At 37.9% G+C, this 21,657-nt stretch overlaps 2 protein-coding genes across 10 annotated transcripts in view; one reads left to right on the forward strand and one right to left on the reverse strand.

The window, feature by feature from the left end:
- LOC135474910 (segment polarity protein dishevelled homolog DVL-3-like) overlaps positions 1–15,711 on the reverse strand; it is a 49,313-nt gene extending 33,602 nt beyond the window's left edge. For all 8 annotated transcript variants that reach the window (XM_064754594.1, XM_064754590.1, XM_064754591.1 and 5 more), the window contains exons 1-4: positions 15,253–15,711; positions 9,502–9,571; positions 4,718–4,851; positions 4,026–4,114 (exon numbers count right to left, since the gene is read on the reverse strand). In XM_064754594.1, the coding sequence (XP_064610664.1) occupies positions 4,026–4,114; positions 4,718–4,851; positions 9,502–9,571; positions 15,253–15,413 (454 nt within the window). In that variant the 5' untranslated portion in view covers positions 15,414–15,711. The remainder of the gene's footprint in view (positions 1–4,025; positions 4,115–4,717; positions 4,852–9,501; positions 9,572–15,252) is intronic.
- A 485-nt stretch (positions 15,712–16,196) lies between these two features.
- Positions 16,197–21,657, forward strand: part of LOC135474909 (E3 ubiquitin-protein ligase MIB2-like) — a 32,245-nt gene continuing 26,784 nt past the window's right edge. The window contains exon 1 of one of the 2 annotated variants that reach the window (XM_064754585.1): positions 16,197–16,330. The gene's annotated coding sequence lies outside the window, so the exon portion shown is untranslated. The remainder of the gene's footprint in view (positions 16,331–21,657) is intronic. The other variant, XM_064754586.1, reaches the window with a different exon arrangement.

The following is a 21,657-nucleotide window of genomic DNA, read 5'->3' on the forward strand; positions in this document are numbered from 1 at the left end:
GTTTATGAGGCTTCCTGGCCAGTCACCAGGACACCACAGGGCCCCTCTTCCTCTGTATACAGCATTACAAGAGCTGATGTAAGGGGCTTTACTTCTGTACAACACATGCCACTTACATTTATAACATTGTATGGAAATTCAAGATTAAGGTAAACAGAATGCCTCAAATTATCACAAATTTTTATGACCCATCCCAACTGTAGACCATGCACATGTTTCAAATATTCCTAAAAATCCATCATCATGCAGAAATTTCTACAGTGTACAAGTATGTAATGGTATACGTATATGAATAAATGCACATTATGAATAAAATCCTTAATGGAATTTGGCCACTTAACTCAACTCCGTGGGAACTTTTATTTAAAGAGAATAACAATTTCCTGGTGCCTAATACTGTAGAAATTAAATATGACAGGTGGTCTACATTAAGGGATTTGAACAATATTTATCTATACTCAACAGTATTTCACTTATACGATGACGACGACAACTAGTTTTATGAGTGGGGGAAACCTGAGTGCCTGGGCAACTTTTTGTATTACAAATGCTCCAAATATGTGTTGAAGTTCAAACATGCACTGTATGATTTGAATGACTGAGTCTGTTCAATCTTATAATTGTGAATGGACTGAATAATTACATGAACAGTGAAATATGCACCATGTAAGCATGTGGGAATATTGTATTAAATTCATGTAGCCTTCTTACACACTCCTTTACAAAATGTAAACGAAACTGTTGCATCACAGTCAGCGCCCTCCGATATAATGCCTAAAATATGCACTAGGTGTAGGTTAGTGAGTAACAGGGCCATATTACAGTCACAAGGATCTGGTTACAAAATGTCTAAATATGTAGACATGTGAATTTTTTGAAGAATGACAGAATAAAGAACATGATATTAACTTCTGTCCAGTCTTCAGATAACCAGAGAATTTACAGCCAGGCTTACATGGACAAGCCTATCTCACTTAAATGGCCATCCACCATTTATCATGCCTGCCTACTCTAACAACCTCTCAATTTATCTCTGATAAATCCCACTCTGGCAAACCCTTTCCATCCCATAAGCATGCAGCGAGAGCTGCTCACTTTTTTTTCTTCAGCCTTTTCTGCTGGTGTGTGTGTGCTTCAACCAGATAAGAATCAGGGATAAATACAAGGATTTCATATACAAGGGGGATAATTGCCTGTCCATAAATCACTCTGGCTACATGTACAGCTGGGACGTTCTGGTGGACTCTCTGTGGCACTTCACTCAGCTCTGGCAATATTCTGAGGCCTTCAACAGCAGCAGCAATCTGTTTTTACCCAGCACAAGATGGGAGGTTAGGTGCCCTAGACATTTCCAACACTAAAACCGAGCTGTACTGACATGGTAACACCACAACTGAACTAACTGAGACCCATAAATTCTGCGAGCTTGGGCAGGGTGTAAACAACCTACAGCAACACCTACATGTACCCACAAGCTGCAGGTAAGCACAAAATTCCACATCATGCCATTACTTGACTGACGGAATTCAATTATAATACAGTTATAATAACAAAAAAAAACAAAAAAATGTTCTTCATTGCTTGTCTATTGTAGGCTTCTCACAACAAGTAATCATGGAAATACATATACAACCAATAATCCAAGGAATCTGTGAAAGGTACAACCACAAATAAGCCCCATGAGCAATTGCGCACCTGCTCTCCTCATGGCGAGGCCCGTAGCCTGCCGTCCACATGAACTAGCTCTGTTGAAAGAGCTAAAAAATCTGATACTTATGGCCTTCAGAACGACCAATGAAAATGACAAAGCTGTAACATGTTGATGGTGTAACGTTACTGTGAATGAAGGAAGCATGAGTGTGAATATAAGCCAAATTTTTATCCAAATCATTAAAAGAGATCAGGTTTTAAAGTTTGGAGACAATTTTTGGTCTACTTGTCGGCGAATGGTGAGTTCAGGTATTGCTGAAGTAGTTTTTATTTCATTAGACATGTGAGGCTCGATAGTTGACAACCTGCCTCTGTGTAGAGTACAATGTAATGCAGCTCCAGGACTCCAGGGTCTCTCCCATGTCACGAATCTAACCTCTATATTTCCATATAATCAATGTTCTATACAGCTTAGTATCTTTGCTAAAAACAACTGATTAGATCAGGCCAAATACATGTCAGTTTAAGGGAAGCTAATATTTCACCCACAAGATAGTTTCACATCTAGATTAATGATGTATACACATACAGTAAGAAAGTTAACACTCACACAGGTACAGCTCAGTTAAAATATCTATGTTCTTAGTCATGCCAAAAAATAAATGATATAAATCACTGCCATTTACAGGTAAAATATCTGAGATATTTTATGTTACAGTTTTGAGTTACAGGTTCGAGAGGCGTTACTCTTTCGCTACAGGGAGCGGATTAAGCCACACCCTAACCCTATCCCTTGGTCCCCGGGTGCGGCTAAAGGCGCACATTTGACAAGACCTTATTTCCCCCGAGAGAGGCTCAAGCCGCATAATACACAACCTCTGACTGGTCTATTTTTGCACGGAAATTTGGATTTTTAGGGAGCTAAACCAATCAAATACTGCCTTATGAGATCCTATGAAAGCCACATGAGTGATGTTTGTAGAATTTCATTGGCTGCAAGCGATAAAAAGGCACGAAAAAATGTGGAGAAGATCTGATGACTTTGGTCAGTCTTTTGCCAAAATGGCAGATTCGAGTACAGGCTTTATGAATGAAGACATTTGGGAGGATTTTGATTTGGATATTTCGGTTTCAGATGTTAGCAGTGCCGTAGAGGAGTCTTTCGACAAATAGAAATTAACTTTAGGCCAATTACGCTCCAAAATTAACGAGAGACGCTAACATGAACAATCTGAGCCAGTAACAACAAAAACGCGAACTAGGGAAACGACCACTATTCAAGCTCTCGCACCTTTTTAATCGTAACTTTACTCAAATCGAGAGATACACGGCTCCAATAAAGTGAATAATTTCATGTTTACATGCTTCAGAGAGCAAAAATACCAACTGCCACCAAAAATCTGATGGTTAAATTATCCAGAAATCATAAAACAAAAAAATTTGATTGTCTTAGTGCAAAAATGTATTTCTGCTGTGTCCTGCTGGGGACCAAGCGGTGAACAGGGTTGCAGTAGTGAGGGCTGTATGACATTGTGGTAGCAAATGAGTTAATCAACAGACAACAAATGTGAGGCTTGACAGCTGACAGACATATACTAAAATTGGTCGAGTTTATACATTTCGTTTGTTAGGTCTAACAGCTAACAGATACATCCTTAGGTACATGTACATGTGTCTGCGGTGTGACAGATGACTGGTTCATCCTTACAGACCTGTGTTTGAGTTAACAGCTCACTGGTTCATCCTTAGGTACATCTGCCTGAGGTGTGACAGGTGACAGGTTCATGCTTAGGAACCTGTGTTTGAGTTAACAGCTCACTGGTTCATCCTTAGGTACATCTGCCTGAGGTGTGACAGGTGACAGGTTCATGCTTAGGAACCTGTGTTTGAGTTAACAGCTCACTGGTTCATTCTTAGGTACCTGTGCCTGAGGTGTGACAGGTGACAGGTTCATCCTTAGGGACCTGTGTTTGAGTTAACAGCTCACTGGTTCATTCTTAGGTACCTGTGCCTGAGGTGTGACAGTTGACAGGTTCATCCTTAGGAACATGTGTTTGAAGTGTGACAGTTGACATGTTTACCCTTAGGTGATTTGTCTGAAATGTTACGGTTAAAGGTGTCCGAGGTGTGACAGTTGACATGTTCACAAGTAGGTACATTTGCCTGAGGTGTGACAGTTGACAGGCTGACCTTTGCATTTCTGAGCCTAGAGCCATTTTAATTCAAGGAAAGCCTCTAAACTTGCATGCTATGATCACTGGCATTTATACATTTACAAGTTAAAAGATGCATTTTGAAGTTATGCATCACAATGCATGACACAGTACAGGCTATTAAATAAGCAGAACACACAGGTGTCAGGTACATCTACTTACCTCGTCTGCTCATGACAGACTCTGTCTCTGTACAGGTGTCGCATGCTTCATTATCCAGGTTATCACAGCTGACCACAGACGGATTGGCACTGAAAGTAACAACAAAGTTCACGTTTAAGGACAAAAAATCGCAAGTGACTAAAACGACTGAAACCAATGTCTAATTAAACCAGCCATACTCAAGGATTGGAGCAGACATCGTTCTCCCATGGGTGTCTGTAAGCCAAGTTAATTCTCCTATGTCTTATATAACCAACCATAGCCAGGCCTGGACACTTTCACAGTGTAGCCCTGAAGTTCTTACCAGCATACATGCAGCAGTTAAAAAACCATGCACAGTAACTTCCTAAAAATAACCTTAACTCTAGTATTGCACACTCAAAAATAAACTGTATAAGCTTTCCTTTACAGCGCTTTAGCAGCAAAGCTTCAGTGATGTTACAGGCATACATATGTATACATCTATTTACTAATTTTCAGGACATATAATCATTACAAGCAATCTAGTATTGACAAAGTACACTGCATTCCCCTTTGAAAACTAGTTTTCCTCTTGACACAGAAAAAAGACCAAAAAGTAGTTTGCATGTCATGTTTATTTATTTTTTTAATTTCATTTCGTCAGAATTCAAAAATTCGGCATTTCAAAATCTGAATGCTAGAACTATAGTTCATATGTACTTGTTACTTACTGGAAGGATGGGGGTCGGCTGTCCCCGATGCCCCCAACCCGTTCCGAGGGTAGGTGTGGGTGGACAACATCCCCAGCCTGTGATTCTGTACATTGTGACTGGGTGTCAGAGGCGCTGTTATCTGCTGGCACCAACTGACAAATATAAACACAGTGTCATGAGAAAGTGGCAAATACATGTATTCCCCATTACTGCAAACACAATGAAACCAATTTTTTGACCAATTTTTGCAAACATTTTATGACCATTCACGTAATCAACTTTGGCGTTATTATAAGAACAGTCACATATTATATATACCTGTTTAATTTTTAGTTTGTCTTCCCCTAAAAGCATATGCACTCAGAGAGGATAAAATATACTACATAGATGTACATGTAAGTGTAAAACCATTCACATACATGAAATGAATGTGATAACATATAAATGAGAAATCCAATCAGAACTGAATTACACAATCATCTCCTGAAATACTTTTTTGTCAAACTGCATAAAAGAATGTAAAAACATGTATTATACTTATGTTCAATTAAGACACGATAATGAAATGTGAAAACCCCAAAACACCCATACTGTACTTCATGCTCTTTTCTTTTCCTGAATAACAAGTACTTTTTCATTATCTTTTATGACTACATCATAGTGTGATAATTTGTTCCTAATTTCTTAGTTGACAATACCATTTGTGGGACAAAACATGTCCATATACACATAGTTAACCACTAATAATTATCTTCACCTGCTACTAATGACATGGGATATTCCAAATAGGCGGCTTCACCCTAACTGACATGAGGCTCCATAGGGACTACCTCCACAGGATACATCAAAAGGCAGATCTGTCAGTGAACATCTGTGGTCTATTAACAACTATAAAGCCTCTGTCACTTTTATCACAAGATGAACTGTCTCATTGTACATACAGTAAGAGCATATGGATGTCCATGTATGTTGCTGATCAACTTTCAACTCCATTGGATTTTAGCATGTCAAATGTCTAAAGGCTACATGCTAAAACATCTAGCAAACAGCCTTTTGTCTTGTACAGAGACTTATGTATTTGTCAGCTAGGTTCAAAGGTGCTTCTTGTAAGGTGTTAGGCACATTTTGTTTATGCAGAACTTCTATAAAAGCACAATAGAATATAAGTACAAGTATGGAGTTTGGGCAACCATTATCAGATACAAAGAATGCAGTGGGCGTAGTGCAACATGTATTGGTTGCTGTATCCTCAATGAACTTTGATTAGGCGTCAGTTTTCTTTCCTTGGAACTAATTACACACAATTAACAGGTCTCTGTTGAAGTTGAACCATGGTATGGGATCACAGATTTTGTTTCTAAAACTAGGTCAAAGTTCCATTTGACTTGTTTGTACGTGTAGACAACTAGTACATTCTACCTTTTATCATTCAGCAACAGGAGTAAAAGGAGGAATGTGTATGTTGTTGTATCCTGAATTTTTTGTCATTTCTGTAACAGGACTCTAAACTGAATGCCAAGCAAGGCAGTAAAAGGCTCCTAGGACATCAGCTAAATGGAAAAAAAAGCAAACTGAAACTGTCAGTCCTTGAACATGTATGGACATCTCTCAGGCTAAATACATTATGAAATTGTGGCATTTGGCATGTAGATGTGCCAAATATAGTTGATAACTACCTATACATGTACATGTCACTCTGACACACACATGGTTTGCTACATTACTTTTTTTCAAAGAAAAGAATTATACCAAATTAGATATCTTCTGGTACATGTGCACATTATGACACAAAAAAAGTAAATGAAAATATACTGCCTATACATGTACATGCAAGTACACTTTGCTTTAATGACATACACGTACCCTCCCATGAAGCAGTAAAGACACATTTTATAGATAAAAAAATTATTTTATACATCTAACACAATTCAAATAATTGGAAGTATGCATTAATAATGCTGTCACTTATCACGTTGTAACTTGTAACTTACAAATGCAATCCATCTAGAGTATTCTACACACAGATTGCAAGCTACCGTGTTACACACCAGATGCTCTTTAAGTTTGTTCTTAAAATGCACAGAAAATTAAAAGGGAAATTTTTTTTTTTCATATATAAAGCTTGGTCTTAATCTGAGCATGAGTGTATGTCCACAATATTGTGAACTTGATCGGAAATTATCTTTATTGTATATTATTGAATTAACTGCAATTCAGTAAAAGGAAGAAGATATAAATATCTGTACAAGTACAAACATTCAAGAGAATAGAACAAACTGTATGGTATACAATTTTGGTGCTTCCAGACAAACTTAGACTTCATGAATCAATTAGCTGGGCACACTCACACTTTGGGAGTTGTTTTCTACGCTGTAACATCCCTGCCATACTGCTGAATACAGGAGGCAGACCGGTTGCACCTGTCTTCTGACAGGCTTCTCTGCCTCACTAAAGGGGTAATTGACCCCGATTGAGGATACAGGCTATTCTACCCTACAGAGGGCATTCTTCCTTCCTCCCCTGGCACTGCCCCAGCCTCTGGACCAACTCAGCTCTACCCTGGCTACTAGAAGCCTTGTCATCAACACATTCCCTCTCCTCACAACCCTGCTCCATGTACATGCACATGTATGTACAGTGTGGCTGCCACATTCATTCTGGGGTGACTGTTACTGTTGGCTAAATGTCGAGTCATGTACATTAAATTAACTATTTGTATATACCCCCCACCCCTCCCACAAAATAACAGCAGTATGTTTCCGTTGACTAGTGATTTCAACTCAACATGCAATTTTATATTTCCATCACCTACATGTACTTGCAAAGAATAGAAGCATTTGAGTTTTACAATAGGCCTAAATATATACTGTAATAACAAACATATATCACATGAAATTGTTTTTCTGGTCTTCTTTCACTTCAGTAGTCATTATTCAACAAACACAAAACTGTCATTTATTTATGCATTTTATTGCTGATCAACCCTTACACTTCACTTACGTCATGGTGGTCAGTCTTATCGGTGGATGAAACCATGGAATGCTTTGGAAAGTTAAAGAAAACTCTATTGTGTGACACACAGACATGTGTCCTCTCAACCAAAAGACTAGTACCACGTGACATACAACTAAAACCACATGGATGACCCAAACACTGTCATGAGTCAATCTAAAAAACACTCAACTTTATCATAACCACTTCTACAAGCCTTTTTAAATTTGACATTTCTATGATTTGAATAACGTGTATATCCACATACATTTCAACTATTCTCAATCCATAATTCACAATAATCCAAAGCATGCTGAATAAATACCTCAGAAATGCTTTTGATATAGGAAGATTCCTTCTATCAAATAAATGTCAGGCTGGGGGCCATGTACATGTAAGAATGTATGTACCTCCAAACTGGAATGATTACAGCGCTGCTCATAAAACTGACACCAGAAAGCCTCTACCCAAGTCACTACACTATGAAGAATTCAACTGATGCCAGCCTAGAGAGTTTGCTTTGTAGTACATTGTGGAAGTAATAAAACTGCTGTAAAGCAGTCACAAAATCAGAGGTTGAGTAGAAAACCACCCACATAAACACTCCATGCCCAGTTCTCTCTTTTCATACGTCCCTTTGTACTTCCTTCTGAATGTTCTTGTACTAGGCCAGTGAGGGTTATCTCCTCAGCTACTAACATCAACCTTACCCTAAAAACCTCTACTCATCAAGTCTTCACACTGGTATTATGATGTTTGACCATTGCATTTTGTCTTCACATTTACAATCACAAATACCGACATTGGGTATCCTGGCAGAAGGGCGAAGGGAAAATGTTACTATTCTGTAATTTTATTAATAATGTGTTACAAAAAGGTAGAGAAAGTAAGACCTAAATGAAGATCTCATAAGGTGTACATTTACACACAGATGTACTTAAATGTCTACAACAAAACACACCAACACATACACCCAACAAATGCATACCTCTAACAACATTTACTCAAAGTCACTTGTTAAGCCAATTTAGTCGTCTCATTTCTAAAACAGACCTACACTATATGTAGATCTCATATGAAGATTTCATCAATTAAGTGCCTTTTTACAAAACAAAAGCCTAAGAAAGGTGTGTAGAGTAAAACAGAAGTAAATCTGAAAACAGAACTTCAGGACTGAAATCTAAAAATACATCAGGCTTAGAATTCCATGTGAATCTAAGGATCGATTCGCGCGAAGACTCGTGCCACACTCATCTACAAGAATCCACATGGATTCACACAGAGGAAACGTTTATTTTTTTTTCCTGAGGAGTTCCACAAGAAACACAAATTCTGTCTGAACGTAAATCGCTCCAAAACAAATTATGGCCTGTCGGTTTCGACTTCCGTGAGTTGAATTTGTTCCCAACTCCTTGATTGGTTGAATCTGGAAATTTTGGCCAATGGCAGTGTATCGCCCAAGACTTGAAGTCACGCGAAAGCGTAGTGGTGACAACCTCTGCCACATTTAACACTCCTCGTCTGTGTTTAATGTACAAGTAGTAAATTCAATGTTACGCTTAACATTCTCAATTATGTTAATGATAAAGCAAAGCGGAAGAGTGCTCGCACTTTTCAGAGAACAGACAGGTCTTCTCTTTGGTAACCATCGCAGTAAAAATGGACACCACTAATGAATTCGGTGTAGATTACACTTGTCAAAGTAAATAATGCTTTTCTAAGCTTTGGATGTTTTGGATTCTCTCTGACTTTGAGAACCTTTATGGATTTTGCAAGAAATTTCGAAATTCTAGTTCTGTACATGTACTCACCCAAGACACAACCCGTCCATTAAAACACGGCAGATGGGCGTCATCATCGATGATCTCCTCTTTGACCACTCTGAAATCACATAAGTTTAAAAAACAGATTATACATTATGTACATGTACATGTGTTAACAGCAGGACAAATATATTACAGAACAAATTTATATGGATATAAAATTTCATGAGATTTGACTGTAGCGAAACTACATGTGTACATTCAATAACAACGTCACACTGACCAGCTTCCTTTTAATGTTATATCCAAACATAAGATTGAAAATATTGATGTATATGTAAGAACAGATTAAATGGACAGTGAAGGAGCCCTTAACTGAAGATTTCTGAAGTTCTGAGGTTAAAATGGCGAGATCCAGGCCATGGTATGAACAAATCACCAGGCCTTGTAAGAAACTAAAAATCCTCCACTAAAACATGACTTACTCATCAAACTTTTGGAGTTCACTTGGCAATGAAGCATGTATTCTACAAATGAGCCATAAACGAGTACCCAAACCAACATGTACCTGAATTGTATAGAATTATATGTTGTATACTCTTTACATGTGTATCTGAAAAATTATCTGAAATTACTTGTGATGTACATTATCTAACTTCATATGATTTTGAACCAACAATTCACCCTTCTATACTAGTTTATAAACCCATGTAATTGGTAAAAAAAAAATTTCATGTACATGTAGTCGGTAAAATATTCCATATCACTGTGCATGTGCATGTAGGTGATTTACTGTGTGTACTGTAAACGCATAAATATTAAAACTTTTCTCAATACTGACATTCAGTGCATATACATTTACCCACTATGCTTTGGTTACTGTGTGTATGATGTTACTTGAGATTATTCATGGTTATGCCATCTTGAAACCTTGCGACTTTGTTTCCTTCTTGAAATGCTAGCATAACATGGATGGTACATATATATTTGTACACTTAGGTTGGTCATCCAGTTCCGTGCAAGTATTTTTTTGATCTTTGTATTCCTTCTCCATCAGCCTAAAACTAACCCAGGTAAATTTTAAATATAATATTAGGAAGGACTACATGTACTATACATAAAAAGGTATATTATAATTCTACCAAGGTGACACTGTGAAACACATCAAATTCATCACCTTGTGAAATTAGGTCTTCAGTTTGACACCAGCAATCATGAATGTCAAAATGCCACAGATGACAGCTCATTACCAGTACACAGCTGCTCCCAGATTACCACGTAATTGTGTGGGCATGAAACTATCTGTGTGTATATGTACCCTTGTGAAACTCTTCTGTCACAAACATGGTTGGATTACAAATGAACTTATATAGTATGTTCAGTGTTCAACGCCTTTGAATTCATGACTCTTTGAGATGTATACAAGTGGAAATATTCTGTAGTCTTAGACACAGATAAGATGTGTATAAATACAGTGTATATATTATTTACAATACACAATACAAAATGATCAGAGCCAGGTTAAGAGGTGAAAGAAGAGTGCAGCACTAGAGTAAATGTCAGCTCTCAATCTCCTCATGGACAGAGATCTTCTAAACATTACTATGTGCAAAACTTTTTGTTGATGATCTACTTCTAAATGCAACATCAAGAAAACCGAAGTGCTGACCATAGCACATTTTCCCTCTTACATGTGCACATGTAGATTACCTAAGGAATCTGATGATTTATCATTATTAACACTGTGACATCTTACATCCCACAGTAGCACCAGTAGCAGAAAGTATATGTAATCAGTCATATTTTTGTGCACGTATCTGGTGTGGTAATTCTGAATTGTCCAATCAAACACTGTAAATGTACATGTACACAACTTGCATTTTACAACTAATCTCCCCTGATTGTATCTTTAGGCCTACATGACACAAAAAAAAATTCTAACACGTATGACTAGCCTAAGACACATCTAGCATTATGCGCTGAGCCCAATGGCAGTGGTAAACTAATAGACTAGTAATTTGATACGACAAATGAGCATTATCATATGGATGGGCTGCAGCCAAGCACACCATGAAGACATTTCAATATGCATATTATCACGATAAGCAGATCTACATACAATAATTGTAAATAAAACCAGTTTTTCGGGATGTGGAACAAATGTAATGACAGAATTCGTGAAATGCTTCATTTATTGTAGATGTACATTGTAAGAGCGACAGGGTACATGTACAATTGTACACAGTCATCCACGAGATTCAGTGCTTGGTGACCATGTCAACAGAAGCAGACAGGTTCATAAACTAGCCTAAGGTATACAGAAATTATAGGTTACATAGGTGCATAGGAACAGTTTTTCTACACCCAAAGCACATGTCCATACATAATAATACATAATTAACCATATTCAAAAAATGTCTCAAACCAAAGGACAAAAAAAGAGTTAACACCGTAGAAAAAAAATGTTCATGAATCTCTTTGTGCCAGCCTTCTTCACTTACAGTTTTGTTCACCACTAACTGCCCCTCTCCCCTCACCACCCACCCCCAAATGACACAGCCTGCATAAAATGAAAATGCATTGGTATCCATAAGCATATATTATATACATGTACATGACGCTGTGAAACCTCTCTAGTGAGGAATAGCTCAATTATGCCCTTGACAAAGAAGCTGAGCTCAAAATGATTCATCAGGTGAACTTCAATGTATTTTATAACATCAGCCCATGTTTCTGGACAAAAATCATTAAGACGTGGGAGTATTCAGATCATCTGAAAACTGACCTTATAAGTTCCAAGTAAATTCTTAAATTAAACATCAATAAATGTGGATTTACCTGCACAAGTACATGTATATAATTATATGTACAAAAATGTTGTCTAGAAGTGAAATAAATTTATTGAAAAGTCAAATTGAAAGACAATACCCGTGTTAAAATGTCAAGAGTTTTAACTATTGGGTGCAGTATTCTTAAGTTCCCCACCAGGGGTCTCTGTAAGCACTTAGTGTCAGACTGAAGGTTCACAAGAAAGAAAACAAAGTCTTGTGGAAAGCGTCTAGATTGCTATCACAGTAAAGGTCTGCCAAATTCATCAAGACAACTGGCCCATGGTGTATGGATAAGTCACACTTTGAAGACATGTTCCAGGGAGTAATATCACTGCACTTTGGAAACTACATATGCTCAAAATTTGTTCACATTTTGATCAAGTCAAGAGAGAATATTGTAGACTAATTAACACAGAAAATTATACCTTGGTTATAATACATGTCCTCTTTTCTTTGATGAAAACCTCACCTAGAGCCAATATTGCTATTCACCATACTGAATCAATTAAACTGTTTTCAGACAATATTATGTAAATCCAGACTTAAAGTAATTCATGCAAACTGACAACCTTACTTCATCTTTTTTGCACCTTGTTCTTCATAGCTGATATCGGATGTCACATGACCTGTCTTAATGGACACATTTAAGATCACCAGCCTCCTTAAGAACTCTATTTAAAGTTAAACCACAATATCTGAACAGTTGATTTGTAGATCAATTTGAAATGAGTATGGTGGTTGGTAGACAAAACAATGTTGACAGTCTAAAAACTGAGTCTAAAGCATCTAAGTGCATCTAAAGCATTCCCCAAACATGCAAGACTTTCATTACTTTTTGAGAAGGCTTTCCTGGAAAAGTATCCACCCGCCTGACGGAGAGCAAGTGAAATATGAAATTTGGTCAAAATAGGTAGCTGTCCACTTTCTGACAAGAGTAGCTGCTGCAGGTTCCTGCCCTTTAATGATCCCCTTGAAGATGTAATCCATTTCATTTCTCAAACAAGTGATCACATTAACCAGCTAGAATTCTTGTTTTCTTAGTTGAATTGTTGCGAGATCTCACAGTACAAGTATATGGGGTCTGAGGGCTAATCTAGACCCCATGGCATGTGACTTAACATAGCAGCAGCAGCGTGCTTACTACATTACATATCTGTTTCACCGAAATTCTATGTTGCAAAGCATATTCCCATTTGCAGTAACTTATGGCAAACATAATAAAGAAAATGAAAACACCCAGCAGAGAGTGTTGAGAGGTGACACGCAACTTGAAATGCAGACGTGCCTTACTGACATAATACTGCAATGAACATTTACATGCCCCCCATGATGCCCTCTCACGTTTTGTACGTGGAATAAAAACTGCAATAGAAGTGTACTAAAATGGTTTCAATTTATGACATGTTTTATCTGGAACAACTGTCATACAGACTGCTCTTTATTTACTGACGCTTTGTGCCCATTTTGCCCTCCATGGTTCGGATCTCTTTTAACTGAGTCTGCGTCGAAACTGATATAAGCTGCCAGTCCATGTATGTCACCTCAGAGTTTCACCTGAATATCACTGTACATGGTCATATCTTTCATGATTTAAGGAGTATGACTGGTTATTTGACATGACTGAAATGTATATCTGTCATCCAGATTTAAATGAATCCCTTAACTTAATTAGTATTTGAAGAGATGTTGCTTCTTGAAAACTGAGGTCATGAACAAACTGTTTCAGATGCCAAGGAGGTTGTATCAGATTTCAGCTGACCATCTGCAGAAATGGTGTATAGGTTGGGTTTGACAAATAGTGACCTTATTTCAATATAAGGAAACAAAGACATCTGGGCCCTCTTTCACAAAACTTTTGTAAATCAATTTTTCGTAACTTTTCTCATAAATGATGGACATTGCCTTATGGCACTATAACCTAGTCAAGGCCTTTTATGAAAAAAGTTACGAGAAATATGACATACAAAGTTTTGTGAAAGTGGCCCCTGAGTGACATAACTACCATGTCCATAAGAAATGCTTTGCCTGCATGTCTATATAAGCGGTAGAGGTGACAGCTTAGAGATGGTGTAAGTAAGTCTGACATTCACAACTAGGATACCATTTTGACAAACTAACCAGGATCAAGACGTTCCTTATTGCTTAGTGATTCAATTTCCGCGTACACAAAGCAAAATGGTCAAAAAAAGTTTCATTACTTTTTAACGACCCAATTCCTCTTGGCTGTTATGGTGGGTTTAAATATTAAAACCTTTTGAGCTACAAATTCTTTGCTAGGCTGGTTTTAAATGTAATCATTCAGTACATGTATATGAATATCCTGCATATAACTTGGCCTGACACAGGCAGTTGTAAGGTTGGTGTCAGGTTGTAGAGTGAAGTCAATTCATTCACTGTTCATTCACAACGATCACAACGACCAAGAAAAATAGCATCAACCTAATCTTTACTACCCCTCTGAAACCATCACCATTTTCACATCACAATTACCTCTCTGGCTGAAAGTATTAAACGCAAATTGTTTTAGTTTTATAACACACAGATGTATATTAAGAGTGCCAAAAAAAACGTTCAAATATTGTAGGCCTATATCAAAATTGCATCAAGTTAAACAAATAACACTAGCATGGGGTTGTGGAATTATAAAAGAGAAAACAATGTTCAGCAATGTTCTTACTTTCTAAGATAAAATGGTTCAGCATGCACAATGAGCAACTTAGTCATGGTACCGACTTCACTTAGCCTAAACATGAGGCCTTCCAATCCTGACATGCTAAATAACATTACACGAATGCTGACGACATACGTGTACTGCAGCCAAAGCATCAAAATTACAAGTACATGTAAATATTGATGCCTTACACTCAATTACATCGTTGAACGCAATCCCATGAACGATCAAAATCAGAAATATTTCTGAACTAGAGACTACCTTAGCTGTACAATCTTTCCCAAAATCATCACTTACCCAAAATCATCGTCCATAGATTTGAAGAAAAATTTGTAGTTGGGTCGATTAAGTGCATTCTTGAAATCTCCTAGTGTTACACGATCAGCGGGAATTGGCAATTTTATTAAATAAGGAGTGTCTTCATCATCTATGTGATAAATAATCTTAGTCTCCTCCATCCCGGAGGACCCTTAAATCCAACGATTCACTCAAATATTCACACGACAATGTTCCTTCTCGCCAGCAAAATGGCGACCGATCCGTTCGGTTCCCCTGACGGTAGATCCTCAGTATCGCTCCTGTAGTCTGCGCATGGCTGTCTCTTTCACTTCACCAATTTCTGCACTAGCTGCTGGGCTGAGGGAAATCAGCGCTGGTTAATCTCCATTTTAAACTTTCATGTTAAACAATAGTGATAAAATTCCAGGGTTAAAACGTTTTCCGCTCCCCCGCTAACACGGTAACGAAGGTCTGCATAAAGACCTCAAAACTGGGGCTTGCCCCCGGTAGATCGCACTGCCAGTCAGCCCAACACCTATTTTGCATTCGGGAACCCCCGGCAGAAGAATAATAAAAGCCAATCACAACAGCTTCAAGAGGCCCAAATGAATCTGTTTTAGCGTTGTGTAACTAAGGTTATTTTCAAAGTAAAACAAATTTATTTCATTTAAATTTGAACAAAAGCAGAACAAGATAAATGATTTTCTATTATTCCTCTTAGAGGGAGGATTCCACACACCGCAACAGCATCAACAAACAAGTTACCTCCCTGTATTAATGTACTAACATTTGTACAGTGGCCAAAAGAGAAAAAACAATTACATATTTCTGATGGAACGAGGCATAAATCAATCGCAGCAAAAATAACAATATTGTTGAAACATAAAAGATAATAAAATATATATTTCTCACTGTGCTTATTTTCAACCAATCAAAATCGAGTTCACATTCGCCTCGGTGTAGTCAAAGAGGTCAGTGCTCGTTTTCCTAGGTTTGCAAGTTCCAACTTCAGTCCAAATTGGGGTGTTAAAACGAAGTTAATAGTTTGACGATATTTCTTTATTGTGTTGACCCGAGATCAAAACTAACGGCGAAGGTAAGAGACCAACAACTGAAAACAACTCTGGTAACGTTAAAACTTCACCCGATGCCTGATTATAACATATTTGATTGGTTTTAAAGTTGTCAATTTTTGTAATGTCACCGACATGGAAGTGTTTAACACGAAGCTAAAACCACATCATATCATCGAGACATCACCCATGTGTTAACACCTTTTTTGCCCTTCCAGACTCTACTACTTACAGGCCGTATTGACGACCTTGAAACCGTTCAGAGTGGAACATGTGGGTATCTAGTTCTATAAGACTATGTCTCATTCTGACGTTATTTGATAGCAGACAGTTTCAAACATCATCAATGATATCTCTTTCTCGTCTCGGTTGTTGCAGTAGTGGCATAATCCTGATATTTCAGGATCTTGGACTATACTTGACACAAATTCAGTTTGCTTAGCAGCTGATCATGGCATAATTTTTATTTAGATGAAGTAAATAGACAAGTCAAAGGTTTGAATAATTAATCTTCTAAGGGCCTGGACTTATGAGCACTCACAGAGGTTATGGGGAGAAATTTATGTAGGGAATATCTCTTGATGGCTAACCATAAGTTGCACCATATTTACGGATAACTTATCAGGTTTATTCACATTTTTTTGTTTTATTTCCTTTAATGGGAATTTTTTGTGGTGGGACATTGAGGGGAATACTCAGTGCATATTAATGGTGCAAAGGTTAAGGAATCATGGGAGTTTGGTGAATCTTGGATTAAGATAGACATCTGTCGTAATCCCAGTTTGGATCCAGCGCATTTTCAGTAGAAAAAAAAAAAAGGACATACCACTTTCGTTTCTGAATTATTTGTCTTTTTATATTGCAATAGGGCATATCAAGCATGAAAGCCTTTACTAATTGTAAACCAATCTGCTGCCATTTCCACCCAGCTTCCAGTATATGTGTGAATGGAGTGATTGCCACTCACTGTGAATGACAAACTGGCATGTCAGCTCTAGAGCCCTAATGAACTTGAGCGTGTGATACAAAATAACATGTAAGCTTTGTCACAAAATCTTGGTGTTTTTCAGCTCTTGTTTAGAGGATTGAAGTGGGTTTCATATTTCTTGATCCTTATAAGTCCAATCTGTGTTTCAGGAGTTGCGAGTTCATGCAGATATCAGCGAGACAGCTATAGGCTCTCGCAAACCAATGTAGATGGCGCCATTGGTACCTATCGTAAAATGACGTCTTTTAGATGCGGAAGTTTGTAAGAGCCCCCACCTGTCCGGCCGATATATACGTGAATTTTCAAGGCCCATGAAACACTGATTGAGCTTATTAACACTTCAAATCTATGCTGAAATTGCCAAGCAGCTCAGTTTGAGAGGTGTATAGCTGGTCAGATGCTGTTTTACTCATACAGGTTTGCAGCCTTTAGGTTTAGGTTTAGCCAGGGGGGTGTCTCAGTGTTTGAGATGCCCTACTGTGGCAAATTACCATGGGAGAGATGGGGAAATTAGCAGGAAATTGGAAATGGTATGGCCTGATTTCAAATACTGACAAAATTTATGGACAGAGAGGACACTACAGGTTGAAGAACCTACTTATAAAACTCTGTTTCTTGGCCTCATGGCAACATGAGATCAAAACTACATGTATGCTTCGTTGATGTTCACAATGTAAGTATGTTTTGTAGGTTGGGGATATGTCTAAAATTTATAACTTCTAGTAAAGCTTGAAATATAGCATGCACACGTGTCTGTTTGCACGTATAGATAGTGCAGCCGACTTTCACAGCTGACATGCACAGCGTGCACGTAAATACTTTGAGGTGGAATGCAGCAAATAATCACTGACCAGTTGTATTTGTTCAACCTGCATGTAACATCGTATACAGCCAGAAAAATCTTTGCAATAGAGATCAAGATTAGATCTGTGTCCCATGCGATTGGCCTTCATCAGACATACATATATACATTTATTGGTGGCAGTCGACTGGTTGATCCACAGACTCCTTGAGTCACAAAACACATGCTGTTGACATTTAAATACAATGAAACGACAATAAACTGATGAAGGTGTTGATATAGCCACCACTAGCCACCACACAAGGTAGTATTTTAGAAATGCCAAGTATGCAGCAACAACAACAACATCACACTGATAGTGAAAGTCAAACGATGGCACAAAGCAATCCTCCGTCAACATCAAGTGGTAGTGAGACTATTGGCATTATACTACTTCAAACAGTGCTTGTCCTTCCCACAGATTGATCTAAGACTGAAGGTGGATTTTCTCTGATAAAAAAAAAAAAACATGATTGGAGTGTCTCTGTATCTGCAGATAGCCTTTCAATTTTGCTTATAAGCATGAATTCCAAAGCTTCACTGACTGATTACAATACAGACAGAGCAGTATGAACTGTGGTGGGCAGGTGGAAAACAAAGACGTAGACCTAGTACTACACCATGTGGGCCAAGAGAGAAGTGAATGGCGTTTGATAGTGGTTAGGATTCCTCTTCTGCTGGTCTGGTGGAATCTCTGTCTGATAACAACTTTGTTTAAGGAAAACATATACATGTAAAACAACGTATTTGTACTTCAGTTTCAGTGTCCTACTCGCTTTATGACATGTACATATATAATTTGTGCACGCGAGTTTCATCCGGTGCATGTAAAATAAATGGGTGCACGGTGTGCATATAGTTTTTGACAAGTATTTTGAGCAGTAATTATCACTGCCCGTGTTATCTTTCACCTCATCATTTTGTTAGCCACCTCAGTGGCAGTAAAGTACTTGTATGAGTACAGTCTTGAATAGTACAAATATGCCATTCTGGAATACATACATTAGTCTTAAACAGTTCCGCTAATTGTCGTAAAGTGTTATTAACATACATTTATTCAGTTGTTGCTCCTGTTGATGATTTTGTCCCCTGTTTACTGATTCAAAATCATTCATGTTGCAGGAATTCATTTAAACTTTAAACAAGAACCACATCATGGTGATGAGGTTTTCGGTCAAAGCTTGACTCAGAGAATGCAGTATACATGTACATATAATCAGATATTTTGTATTGTGTAAGTGATGCGTGTGAGGGAGAGCCATTGGGAGATTATCCCTTGAACACCCTAATATTCCTGTGTTAAAGTGACTTTCAAGTTAATCGTCCATCTTCAGTGAATGTGTATGGATTATTGTTGAAGTTCATTAGAGTTTGGTGATATTTTATACATACATGTATATGGATCCTGTATTCTATTTGCCTGGTCTTTTTGCACTGATAACTAATCCAGTGAAATTAAACACCATATTTGCTTCTATCTTTCTATATTGCTCTTGCCCTACAAGTTGTATGGACACATCATTTGGAAATTATAAAAGAAATCCACATGTGACAGTGATGTACCTATTTAGAATGAAACGCTTTTTAGTACTACGTTGTACCACAGAAATTGATTTGTCAGGAAAATTTTGTGGGTGAAAATGACCACAAAAAACCATGGACATCTGACCCAGAAGCTACATGAACATCAGACATGTAGGCACAGTGGTCATTTTTTAGGAGAAAATATGTACGTTTTTTGGTTGCATCAATATATCCCGAGGAAGCTGAGAGAACTACATGTAACCAACGCATACTTCTTTAGACTTTACATTTGAAAAAGGGAGGTTTGCATATCTGTGAGGTGTTGAAAGCAGATTATCAGATATATTATATAATCAGGAAGGTGTTCATTTAGAACAATCCTATGAAGTTTCTTTCTGTTCTTAGAGACTTGTTCTTTGTGATATGTAGCTGGCTGTCTAGACGTATTAAGTAAGTGTCGTGAGTCTAATTAAAGAAACGTAATCTAGTACAAAAATTCAAATATGTTTTTGCTGTCAGGTACATAGCAGGGGGTACGTGTGATGACATGTATTCTCTGGCCAGGTGTGGTCTCTCCCTTGGTTTCCTGTAATTTTCCCAACCTGGATTACTTTCCTCAGTGTTTGTTTTCATAATTTCCGTATGTACATGTACAATACTATCATCATGTATATGTGGATACAATGTATCCCTTAGCCCTTGAAAGACGTCCTCAGTTTGTTGCAGAGTTATATAGCTAGGTCATCTGTAAACAGTTGCTTGTCTGGTTACTGGTTACCATTTCTTGGTTTAGATTTTTCTTATTCACCTGGTGGGTCAGTGGTATTGTTGACGGAATCTTTGCACTGTAAGCATTATGTGAAGGGTTTCTGTATGTTTTCAGTTTCCATAGCAGCAGACTACGCCTAGGGGATTTAAGCGTGTTAGGGTGTAAATTTGAAGTGTATCAGTGTTGACTGTTTCGCTCATTTGTGGGCAGACTGGATCTTATGAGATCAACCAATCAGTGTCTGTGGAAATGTCACGTGAGTACATACAGACACAGCTATTTGGGGTCACGTGGCCTTGAACATATCATGTGACAGTCTTTTGCCTTGAACCTATCATGTGACTGTCTTTCGCCGCTGAAATCTTAAAAAAGGGACAACAAATGTTGTTTGTGTGCGGGTAACCGATATTCAGGGTCATGTTAACAAACGCTGTCCAAAATGTCATTTGTTTTGTGTTACTCGACTTCGCTATTCTGACAAATGCCATTGCCCATGATGAAAACTGCTACTGTGTCCAAGATGGGAGACAGTCACATGGCTAGTGCAGACACGCCAGATTCTGTGAATCTACATGTATAACGACTTGCTCTATTGCACCATTATAGATGCTGGCTCTTCCCCTTAGAATCGCCAGTGATCCTGCCAGCCAAGTCCCATCTGTTTCCTCCCTGAATACTTACTCATGATAAATCCGGTGCGTAGACATTACTCAACATTCCTGCTCGGCCTGTAGTACCGACTGTTATCCACAACTCTTGCAACATTGCTTAATTGGCTATCTTCATAGATTCAATACACAGATAATTAATGTTTATCATTTAAATGTATCTTAAACAATGCAAATTTGTTCAAGAAAACCTGAAGCTCAAGCTGAGCCACACTGCAAAGGAAACAGGCTGCTGTGCTCTTTGATGAAGTCTGGGAAGAATGTTATATAATAAGGGTTATAGTCATAATCTTGTAAAACAAGATTGCATCAGTTATTAAATGGGTGCTATTGAAACCTCAGACCTTTTCACTCCACATCCACTGTTATCCATAGACATAGCAACTATTTAATATTGTTCTAATTATACAGAATATCTTTTTTGATGACAGAGATCAAATATTACAATGCTATGTGATGCGCCATGGAAGTTTCACAGTGCCATGTGAAGGCGCCATATGTTAATGTGTCTTGAAACACGATTTTGCATCACTTGTAGCCTCAAGCAAACAAGAGTTCGG

Source organism: Liolophura sinensis, chromosome 9 (genome assembly GCF_032854445.1).
Source record: "Liolophura sinensis isolate JHLJ2023 chromosome 9, CUHK_Ljap_v2, whole genome shotgun sequence".
NCBI lineage: Eukaryota > Metazoa > Mollusca > Polyplacophora > Chitonida > Chitonidae > Liolophura > Liolophura sinensis.